Here is a 12,508-nt window from a genome sequence, read left to right as displayed (position 1 = left end):
CAATACCCCCCCCTCAAGTTAGGATTGGATGAATCAATCAAGCCTAACTTGGAAAGTAAAAGATTGAACTGAGGTGAATGTAAAGATTTTGTAAGAAAGTCTGCAAGCTGAGCATTAGTAGGTAAGTAAGCTAGCTGAATGAGCCCTTCCAAAACTTTGTCACGAGTAAAGTGGCAATCGATTTCGATATGCTTAGTCCTTTCATGAAAAACTGGATTGTTAGCAATATGTAAAGCAGATTGATTGTCACAATGAAGAGTTACATGAGTCAAATCTGTTATACCAAAATGACCCTTAAGACTCTGAAACTAAAGTTAGCTACAATTACCAACCTGGGATACATCATACAGATAACTAAAATTGCCATCACTTTAAAAACTAAAGAAATGGCATTGAATCAACCGTTATTCACTAGAAAAAGAAAATCAACTTTAAGTAAGCAGTTAAAGAGAGAACATTTCAGCTGCAAAAACACTGTGAGAGAAGCTCCAACTTAGACACCACAAAACCCGAACCAAACCGTACTGCTGCCATCCCTACTTGCAGCACATGCAACCGCACTCACGCTTCCCAGATCTCAACCAATTATTCGAATTATCTCAAAAAATTGCATCGTCCTTTTGTGGACAACGGGACAATTAGTGGGTTGCTAAATTAAATCATTTATAAAGTTCTATCATCTTAATGTCATCAGTTTAAAAAACACACACACACATGCATACTTATGGATAAATAATTTAGAAGTCGTTATCCACTAAGGCTGCCATGGATTTCTGTGGAAAGAACTAATCATTTTCATCAAGACATTCCAAGCCTGGACATTAAACAAACAAAAGTGAACCCATGGCAGTGACAACATTGTCTTTTACTATAAACCAATAACACAGTCCCTCTATAGGTGCTACATCGTCCCATTCTGATTAACGTCATTCCTTTTACTCGTAGAAATCTTGTTATACATAAAGTCATTCGTCTTTACTCCACGGTCACATACCAACCTGATCAACAGAACAATGACAAGAATAAAGAAGAGGGAAGCGATGATGCAAACCGTAATTGCAAGGGCTGGTGAGTTGTATAACACCACATACGTTCCTGTAATAAAAGTCACCATCATTTCCGTAATAGAAACAATGTTAAGCCCAGTTGCTGCAGCATTAAGTCTTGCCACTTGGTGATGATCTTTATAGATAGATTGAAGGAAGTAGAAAAACAATGAAGATGTCGACAGTAGCAGAGCTAAAGCATCTGTTACCATAAAAGCGTTAAAAGCTGTTCTTTTGGAAAGTACCACCAATCCTCATCAACTTCTCCGCTTTGATGCAGACCACCCGGCATAGTAAATCCTACCGTAAAAGTAACTGTAGTTATAAGTGCAGCAACTACTATTTGGGTGTTGGTCCTGTCTTTGTACGTTTCTACTCTTTTTCTCATCTTTGCATTACTGTCGTCCATCGTTTCATTTCTACGTTTATTGAGTAGATCATCTTTTGTTTGTCGTCTATTTGGAAGTACTATACTTTCAAAAATATCCCTATCCTTCTCTGTGCCTGTGCCTTTCTGCCAAAATTTCCAGACCTCCCAAAACTTCCGATGCTGATTAGTCTGGGCATGGTCAAGTGCAACTTTAATTTGTACCTGTAAGTAAAGTTTTCAAATTTAACAAATGTCTTCAATTTTATGAAATAAATAGAAAAGACTTTCTTTTATATTAGCTAAAACCAAACATGAATAGAAATTCTATACTACTATATATTATATATACTAAAGCCCCAGCATTGACAACTTTAAATGCCCTCGGGGCCTCGCCCGTAGAGACTAACCCCTTGATCCCGAGCTTTAAAAATGGTGGAAAACAAGTGCAAGGTAAGTAAAATAGTTTCACTTTCATTCCTAATCGTGCTCCCGAGTTTTTAAAGGGAACGAAAGCAAGTGGTCATGAATGTAAATTTTACATATTTTACCTCCAAAACTTTCATCCCATTTTGGGGATGAAAGTACTTTACCTCCCTATCACTTACTTCCTTCCCTAATAAAAACTCGAGAGTAAGGCCTAAAGAGTTTACTTAGGATTCACTCTCTCAAAGTTTTAAATTAGGTTCTACCTGTCTTAAAAACTAAAACAAAATAGTACCTACTTATAATAAAATTTCCACTTTTAACAGGGATGAGATATCAATAAGATTATAGTTATTGTAAGCTAATTTAAAATAGAAAACCTATTTTTTTACGAACCTGTTCATCACTAATTCCATCTTCTAAATACAACAAATCTCGAGGAGTCCATCTCTTGTTGTTCTTTGCCATTAGATCTAGTCCTTTATAATTTATGAGCTCCGGAACGCAACATTCATTGTAGATAAGTAGGTGGAGAGGTGTATTGCCATCCTGGTCTTTCTGTTCCAGAAGCTTTTTCATATGTACTTGTGGAAAACTTACTAAAATTTCCTGTATCATATTCCTATTTTTTCGAGCTGCCGCCAAATGGAGTACATTTTGACCAGTTTTATCGATAGCTAGGTAGGCCGTAGACGACTTCGGCCATGATTTCATTAGTTCTGTAATACAAGAGTCATATCCATATTTGGCAGCTACGTGAAACGGTGTTGAATGGCTGTACACAAATTCATTGTTCGGGGCTTTTATGATGGCTTGCAATACTGAAACCAATTGCTCCTTTACCGCATAATGAAGTGGTGTCCATCCTTCATCGTCGGCAAAAGTTACAAGCTTTTCCTTACTTCGCAAGAGCTGTAACACTAGTACTAAAAATTGAAAGAAATTAAACAGAACTCAAAATGTTGAGGTTAGTAATTAACTCCTTCGGTAAGCCTAACTTCTTTACTAGTATATTATATTCAATATATATATAAACATATAGTAAAGTTTTTGGAGACCATTTATGTTGTCCAACTAAAATCTTGTATAAAAATATTACCAAACCTATTACTTTACGAATTATATTCTACATATATCATTATTTTATTTAAAATCTTGAACATACTGCATGTAAAACATTACAAAATATTTTATTATATGAAACATGTTTAGTTTGCAGAACACTCGTTCAAATTGTAGAACATACGCATCATACCTATTAAATTTAAATGATTTTCAACAATTTTAATAAATTGGTGATATCCATAAAACATATTACACAAAATAATATATTTCATAATATTTTGACTGTAAAGCATAGGTGGTCTCCGAGTTATTTGATTAAATTGTGATCTCCATAAAACTTTCCTATGTATATGATTTTTACGTATTACTCGCTCGGTCCCTCTCAATTGTTATCGTTTTTAAGAGAATGTACGATATGAATTTGTATAGTTGTACATTATTTTTTTAAAATTTTATTTTTTTGACTAAAAGTTTAAACATTCTATTTTTATTCATAAAAAAAAAATTTCAAAAAAATTATAGAACTATACTTTATATTCATCTTAAAATGCATATCAAACACTTTGTCAGTAATAATGGGTAGAATCGAAGGAGTATTATTTAGCAGATTCAAATGTGTTGGAAAAAACATACCACTGTCCCGTTCTTTAATAGCAAGAATCAAATCCAGCACCCTTTGTGAACAGTGTCCATTCCAATTTCATAAGCTTCGGAGAGCAATTTCACAATATCAATACCACGCTTGTCATCTATCGCTTCATAGATCAAATGCATGAGATGATTTTTACTTCCACGACCACTTTCATACGCCGGATCTTGTTTCAAAATTATATCAACCGCGTGCACATTGCTTTTTTCCACTGCCAGTTCTAGGACAGTTCGTCCCAATTCATCAATTCTTGTAAATAGAGCTTCAAAACTTAAATGTGGTGCATTCTCTGCACTGCTCGAATGTTTAGCAGCATTGATCATCATCCAAATTGCATGTCTATTTTCTTCCGTAGCTGCAAGTAAAGTCAAAATATTGATGATATTACCAAGGAGAAATATGCTAGAATCCCAAAAACGGTTCCTCAAAAGCGTTCTCAAGTGATTTAGTTCTTATTGTGCTTGGATACTTGCTCATTACCCAAATAGACCTCACTTGTATTATATATGAATTTCACTAATAAAAGATATGGACAACTGATGACAGTTTATTGAAGTATATATACACTTCAAATGTTGGTCTAGGATCACATGGACCATATATCAGGATCCAATACAATATTCTCGGATTCAAAATACAAATTTTAGTAACTCAATTTTTTTAAACAAATTTTAAGGTGTATAAAAAATATAATTCATATATTGTTTTTTAATCATTGTCGAATAAATCGTTTAATTTTTATTCTAAACAATAATTTATTAAAAAGATATGTAAAACATTAGGTGCCAAAAATTACAGAATACTAATGTTTTGGGACATGAAATATATATTCAGAGGCTATATATAGAACTTAATGTAAACATGAGTACTACATACCTTGGCAGGTCTTTTGAATAAGAGCATGCAGAGCAGTCATGTTACCACGAGGACCGTCTAAAGACAGAGCTGTGCAGGTCGTACAGATCTCCTCTATAATGTCTTTGTAACCATTTTCTGCAGCTATGTAGATTGGAGTTTTCCCTTCATTGTTTTTGACATGGCTATCATTTGGATTCACCTCCACTATGAGCTTCACAATAGCCACGTTACGCTTCAGGACTGCTAAGTGTAAGGCAGTGTTCTGCATTGGACCGGTGTGCCTAATAAAAGCTTGAAAAGAACCAACTGGATTATGAGCTGAAGTAGAAGGCCAATTACAACTGGCTGCATCAAGGAGAGCCTTAACCACTTGAGTGTGTCCTCGATCTGCTGCAAGGTAAAGTGCAGTTTGATTTTTATTATCCAGCATGTCCAGAAGGTTTTTGTTTGCAAATGCACTTGTGATGAATCGCACGTTTTCAAGAACTCCCTTCTTTGATTCAACGTGAAGGATAGTTTCTCCCTCTTGGTTCCGTTTATCAGCTTCCATCTCCAATGCAGCTCTAGAAATAGGATCCCCAGCAATGGCATCGGCTAAACACTTAGCAATGGCATGAGTATCTCCTTTCATTAGTGCAAGCTTCCCATCTGTCATTTGCTGTTTTTCTTTTCTGAACTTCACGTCTTTTTTCTCTCTAACACTAGGTGTGAGCTCTGACTTTAAAAAAAAATCTATTTTTTTGTCAAATTGGATATAATCAAGGGCGACTTTGATTTTTACCTGAAAATAAACAAAGGGTACTAATTTAACAATCATTTCAACTGGAATACATATTTTGAGTTGCACTAGCGCGTGTTAATGTTTTTATATATATAGTTAGAACATTTATATATATATAAATTTAGATATTAATTATAGATATTTCTTATTACAAAGAAAAGTAAACATAAGAAGAAGGTGAAGCAGTCTTAAAAAATATTTATATTTTAAATTTTATAATATCATAAATTTAATTACTTTTGAAAATATCTTTATATATGAGTTAAAAAATTACGAGGTCTCACATTTCATTGAAGTCTTGGAGTTTCAGACAATATAATATTGTAAAATATATTATTTTTTTATAAATATTTTTTATTTTAATAAAAATCTTGCAAATTTCATAAATTTTTTTATTAGAATATTCCAAAAAAGATAAAAAGATAAACAACGTACCTGATCTTCGTTAGTAATTTTGATTTCAAAATACAGCATATCGGGAGGAGTGAACTTTTCTTTGTTCTGAACGCTTAAATCAAGTCCTTCGTATCTCATGATTTGTCGAATAAAGCAGCCATTTCTGATAAGGATATGAAGAGGCGTATTACCATCTTTGTCTTGTTGGTTCATAAACTGCTTTCTATGTGTATCTGGACAGTATTCTAAAATGCCTTGTATCATCTCTTTATTATTTTGCAAAGCAGCTAGATGTAAAATATTTTGTGCATTTCTATCAACGGCAATATATGCTGAAGAGAAGGATGGCCACTTTTGCATAAGATGTATGACTGTAGTAGTATACCCTCTCTCAGCTGATATATGGAAGGGTGTTGATACCATATCTTGATACACAAATTTATGTTTAGAACTTTCTTGTTCTTCAATCAGACGCTCAACTATTAAATCAAATTCATGATAAGCTGCGTGATGAAGAGCTGTCCACCCAAACTTGTCAACAAAGGTCACAAGGGCGTGGGCATTACCATCCAGTTCAAGGAAGACTTTTTCTGGAAAAATTGTTAATGATTGTTACACAAACTAGCTTGTAAGCAGTCAATTTTGAGATTTTAAAAAATTTAATATTATTTTAAATATTTTACATCATTTTATAATTAAATGTCTTAAAATTTCGCTGTTTAGTTTCATAATACTCCCTCCGTCCACTACAAGAAAACAAGGCTAAATACAACCGATTAAATACAACCGGGGTCAAATTCAACCCCTTTCGGTTGAATTTAAGGGGTGCGGCTAAATTCAACCGCATGCGGTCGTATTTAATTACGGTCGTATTTATGCGGTCGAATTTAGCAACAAATGTGACCGTATACGGTGGAATTTAGCCGTACTCCTATATTCAACCGCATTCGGTCGAATTTAGCCTTACCAAAAAAATGGGTGTATGGTTGAATTTAGCAGTACTCCTAAATTCAACCGCATTAGGTCGAATTTAGCCTTTCCAGGAAAATGAGTATTCGTTCTTTTTTTCGAAATCAACAAACATTAGGTTGAATTTTTTTTCGAATTTAGCATTTTTTTTCACATTAGGTTGAATTTTTTTTCGAATTTAGCATTTTTTTTCGCATTAGGTCGCATTAGATAAAATGAGTATTCGTTCTTTTTTTCGGCCAATCCCCTTTTTCTCCGACCACCTCTTTTTATTTTCTATTCGCACAAACATCCGCCCCAACACCCATCTTTTATCGTTATTTTCTTGAACAAAATATTAAATGGGTCTTCAAAATTTTGTGTTTTTATATCATTTTTGATTGTGGGTTTGAATTTAGGAAAATTGTAGGAGTATATATGTGAAAATTTGAATTGAAAACTTGATATTTGTGATTTGGTATAATTTTTGAATCATTTGTTGTGTTCTTGATTGGGTTATATGTTAATACAATTATTGATAATTGATTGTATAGGTTATTGACTTTGGTTTGTGATATTGAGTGTTGAATTTGGTCGAATTTTACATTATTTCGGGTTTGGCCGGAAAAGTTGTCATTTTGATCGGAAAATGGATTGTATTGTTGGTGATGTTAGTTTTAGATTTTGGAAATGATTTATTGTGTGAAATTGAACTGAAAAAATCTCATTTTTGGCAATATCGGAGTTATCGGAATGGTTGCCGGATTTTTTGAAGCTTGCCGGAATCTGAGAATTTTCCGGCGAGTTTTTTTTTTAAATCTGGTGCTCGTAAATTCGACCGCATTCGGTCGAATTTAGAACAATATTTTCAATCATATACGGTCGAATTTATATTTTAGGCGGACTTTTCAATTTTTTTCAAAAAAATCAAATTTTTGGGCGGGATTTTCAATTTTTTGGTGAAAAACAAATTCGACCGCATTCGGTCGAATTTAAGCGGTCGAATTTAGCCGCTCCGTATACTAAATTCGACCGGTTATTAAATATGACTCGACCGAATGCGACCGAACCAAAAACCGGTCGTATTTAGTTAAATACGACCGAAAACGGTCGTATTTAACTAAATACGACCGGTTTTTGGACGGTCGTATTTACCCGTTTTTCTTGTAGTGGTCCCTCCCAATTGTTATCTTCTGGGAGAGCATTTTAAGATGAATATAAACTATAGTTATATAACTTTTTTCAAAAAAATTCTTTTTCTGAATAAAAATAAAATGTTTAAACTTTTATTCAGAAAAATAAATTTTTTAAAAAAAGTTAAAGAACTATACTTTCTTTTCGTCTTAAAATGTGTGTCGAATGCTCTCCCACAAACGATAACAATTGGGAGGGACGGAGGGAGTACTATTTTTCTTAGTTTGTGTGACCGATTCATATTATCCTAAATTTCTTTTTCCTTATTATATATATAATTATATAATTATATATATAACACAATATTTTGTAAATTAACTAAAAATAAGATATTTATGTGATTGAGTTTTTTATTTATTAATATCTTTGAGATTAAAATTGTATAATGTTTCATTTACATTCTTACGTGATTCATTATACCTTTGTATATAAAAAATAATCGTTATCATTAATCTTATTTGAAAGATGTTATTATTTTGACAAAAAAATATTATTAAAAGTATAGATGCTTACAAAATTACAAATTATCACCTATTTAATTTACGATAGAGACAATATTTATTAATAACAAATCTTATCCATCCAAGTTAATTATACAGCTATTAGTAAATCTGCTCAGAAGTTTATTATATTCTATTATAGATCTTCCCTTTTGTAGAACATATATGTTCCCTTATGATATAACTGCTATATTTTCATATGTTATTCAAGCTCAAACCATCATTAATTAGATAGTTATTAATGTAAATTCAAAATCGTTGTAGAATTAATGTAGATCCCATGATATAACAATAATTTGTTATGTTATTATGAAAACAAACATATATAGCATTATATTTAATTTAGCTTCTTTAATAATAATAATAATAATAAAATATATATATACCATAATTTATTAAATTAAAATTAAAAAAATTGTTACTTACTTGTGTCGCGGCTTTCAATAGCAGAAATGAAAGTGTCATGGTCGTCATAAGTGGATTGATCAAAAAAGCTAAAATATGATGCATCAGCTCCAGCTTCGTACATGCCAACAAGTACTTTGATCATACTATCGTAATGCTTATCCTTAGCTTTATATATCAAAGACTTTAGACTAATAAAATCTTCACCGTGGGAATCATAGGTAGGATTTATTACTTCTAATATCACTTCAACTACTCCCACGTAATTTAGCTCCACAGCCAGCTCCAGGATAGTTTGTCCGTACTCATCAGTTGTAAAAATTATTTTATCAAACTCTTTGTACATAGAGTACTTGCTTGCGGTGGGGTCCTTTGAAATAAACATAGTCTTGAATACATCGATGATTATTTTAATCATATCTTTAACTTCATTCTTGCCTGCAAGAAAATGACGTATATATCCTCCTTAAAACTCCTTTGCAATGCATCACACTTATATATATAGGGTCTTACTCAAATGAGTACCTATTTTAAAATGAGATATGAGATCTAATTTATATCACACAAATTTAAAGATACATTTAATCTACACCATTCATTTTAAATCTCAACATCATCTTCTCCAACCATCACCTTCTTCATCTTCTTTTTAAATCAACCCACCACCACCTCCAACCACCTGCGACCATCATTTCCGGCGACCACCAATTCCGGCAACCTCCAGAAAATCACCACCGTCAAACATAAAATCACCACCGTCAAAATATAAAATCACCACCGGAAACATAAAAATCACCACATCCGGTCACCAGCAAACAAAAAATCACCACCATAACAAAAAAATCACCGCTGCTTCTACCTACAAGTTCCGACCACCAACTTCATTTATCAGCTATGATAACCAAAATCATGACAAAAAACCACATGATTTAATTACTAACAGTGGGTAATTAATTTTTGTAGTCAATCAAACAATATATTTAATTGAATCAACCTAACTAACAACACTATCGGTGGAAATAAACCAGCGGCGTACTACACAACTCTCTGAAACTCTTGACCGATTTTGTTCTGCAAAACTAAAATTAAATCTTGAGAGCATATCTCTCATCATTTTTTTCGCTTCCTCATCGATTGGCGTGTCTATCAACTCCATTTTAGCCCTTCAAGTTTGTATTTATATGTTGTATGTACATGTTTGGTTGTGTTTATATGTTGCTGGTTTTTAAGTTTTGCAATCAGAACGGTGACAGTAATGGCGGCGGAGTTCGACGGATTTGGGGTGTGGACGACGGGGTGAGGCGGCAGTAGTACATACCATGGGTAGAGAGAAAGTGCACTAGTAGTGATGGTGGGTTTAAATAAAACTTAAAATATAATATAATTTGTGTGATTGAGATTTAATATAGTAATAAATATGTGTGACTGAAATTAGATCTCAGTTCTCATAATAGTAGGGGTTTGTAATAATATAATATAAATAATTGAGCCTCTTTACAGAAATTGGTCAAATTAGAGAGAATCAAATTTCATTTATTGGACTTAAGAAATGTTAGGAAAAAATAAGAGAAAAATAGACATAGAAAATAAGAAAACAAATTAAAAATATTAAGTAAAATGTAATAGAATTGAATTCCGACAGGAAAATAAACCGTATACTTAAATTTTTTGTGAAAAATTACATAAAATTGATTCTTAAAAATCATTTAAAATGGAGTCAATATGAGTGAAATATTAATAGTCAAAGTTTGATATGAAGTTTAATATATCTCACTCATTTTAACTCCAATTTACATGATTCAAAGATCGATTTCATATAATTTTTTTGCAAAAATTTTCAAATATACATTTTTTTCCGGTCCGAAATCAATTCTATTACATTTTACTTAATATTGGTAGTAGTACAGTGATACCATAGAAAATATCATTTTTTAAATAAAACATTAAAAAGATGAACTAGGGGTTATCTACTTGTATGCAAATATTCATAATTGATTATTTGGTTCTAAATTCGAAATCAAAAAAGTATTTATGCATCAATGTCATATAATTAAATAACAATAAATTATATGTATATCAGCAAATTTTAAATATAATTAATTGGTTAATTTCAAAATTATTTGAATTTAAAATACAATTAACATTGAAGATATTTTAGCGCCGAAATTCATTTTTTTATTTTGATATTAAATTATAATAATAATTACAATTATTTTGCATCCTGCATTAACTTGATCTGAGATGGTAATTATCATCTTAGAATTTTCTTTTCTCACGTCATAAATGTACCTTTACGTCTCTAAACAAGTAAAGAAGTAACGTCCAAAAGAAAAAGTGGACATCTATAAATCCAATTATTTATTCCACTTGTTGAATTTTGTATCCCACTCATCTAGGATCTACCCAAATTAAAATATTGGACAATTTAAGAACAGAACTAAGGCTGTGAGGAATTATGACATTAATAATTAGTGAAGAAAACGTTAGAAAAGAAAATGGATTAGCATGAACAAAAAGGAACTATGCTTATATACATTTTATAGAACATACCTTCGTCAAGATTTTTAACAACAGCATGCAAAGCTGTTGGTCTACCACCAGGACCATCCAGGTAATTAAATGGAGCAGCTGTGCAAGTTGTACAGATCATCTTCGCTATATCGGCATGCCCTTTTTCCGCAGCTATGTAGAATGGTGTTTTACCTTTCTTGTTCTTGGTACCTGGATAACTTGGATCGGACTCTACTAATAGTTTAGCCGAATCCAACTTACCTTGCATGACTGCTAAGTGCAAGGCAGTGTTCTCATCTTCATCACCTCGCCTAAGGAAAGATTGAAAAGAACTAACTGAAGAAGAAGGCGGCACACCTCTAGCTGTATCAATAAGGACTTGAAGCACTTCAATGCCCTGGTTGTGATTCTTTACAGCAGCGAGCAGAGCAGTACTACCACCAGGACCATCCAAGTTCAATGGAGCAGTTTTGCATGTTGTGCAGATTACCTTCACTATATTCGTATGCGCAATCTCGGCAGCTATGTAGATTGGTGTTTTACCATCTGTGTTTGGTAAATATTTACCAGTAGGGTCGTTCTCTACTATTACCTCTACAATTTCGAGGTTTGCATTGCTGACTGCATAATGTAAGGCGGTGTTCTTTTCTTGATTGGCTAGCCTAAGAAAAACTCGAAAGGAAGTTTCTGGCAATTGTTTTTTAGCTGCTTCAATGATGGCCTTGGCCACTTCAGTATGTTTGCCAAACACAGCCCAGTGAAGTGCACTTGTTCCTGAACGAGTAAACTTGGTCAAAAGATTTTTGTTTGCAAACTCCCTCAAAATGAATCGTACCCGTTCTTCATTTCCTTCTAAGGATTCAATATGAAGGATGGTTCCATAATAAGGGTCCTCCTTACCAGTTTCCTTCTCCAATGCAGCAATGGCATCAACGTCTCCGGCAATAGCAGCATCATACAAACCATCTAAATTACCCATAATTATATCTTATATTTCACAAGACTTTTAGTAAATATATAGGTGTGTGTGTATGAATGTCCGATTGAATCACTGGGGTTAATAGAAGAAATTATTTGAAGGTGCTAGAAAGTCAACCTTGCTTATCTTCATATACAGAGAATTGGTGTATATTACAATTAACCATACCGGCCATTTCTAATATAGATCTGGACCAGATCATCTCGTCATCTAGCTAGATGCTCCATGTGGCGCCTTGAAATATAAAAATAAGTAATACCAATTGATGTTGAAAATTTCCAGAAAATGTTATTCTAATTTCTAACAACTAATTAGTGGATTGTCAAATTTAAATATTGTAAACAACACGATCATCTGTATGCAAATAATCAACATTTCTCGTT

General features: G+C 32.8%; 2 protein-coding genes across 2 annotated transcripts; both read right to left on the bottom strand.

Moving 5' to 3' along the window:
* Positions 1-370: 370 nt before the first annotated feature.
* On the bottom strand, positions 371-12,125 carry LOC141696523 (uncharacterized). Its single transcript, XM_074500653.1, has 7 exons — positions 11,186-12,125; positions 8,657-9,073; positions 5,628-6,178; positions 4,430-5,192; positions 3,538-3,908; positions 2,236-2,765; positions 371-1,638 (listed from the first exon to the last, which is right to left on the bottom strand). Exons 1-5 carry the CDS (start codon positions 12,123-12,125, stop codon positions 3,565-3,567), a joined length of 3,015 nt encoding a protein of 1,004 aa, XP_074356754.1. The 3' UTR covers positions 371-1,638; positions 2,236-2,765; positions 3,538-3,564.
* On the bottom strand, positions 1,252-3,089 carry LOC141696524 (uncharacterized). Its single transcript, XM_074500654.1, has 3 exons — positions 3,086-3,089; positions 2,236-2,765; positions 1,252-1,638 (listed from the first exon to the last, which is right to left on the bottom strand). The coding sequence occupies exons 1-3, from the start codon at positions 3,087-3,089 to the stop codon at positions 1,252-1,254; spliced, it is 921 nt and encodes a 306-aa protein (XP_074356755.1).
* Positions 12,126-12,508: the final 383 nt, after the last annotated feature.

Source organism: Apium graveolens, chromosome 11 (assembly GCF_009905375.1).
Source record: "Apium graveolens cultivar Ventura chromosome 11, ASM990537v1, whole genome shotgun sequence".
Classification (NCBI taxonomy): Eukaryota; Viridiplantae; Streptophyta; class Magnoliopsida; order Apiales; family Apiaceae; genus Apium; species Apium graveolens.
Note: the sequence above shows the minus strand (reverse complement) of the source record. Positions and strands in the feature narration are given on the sequence as shown.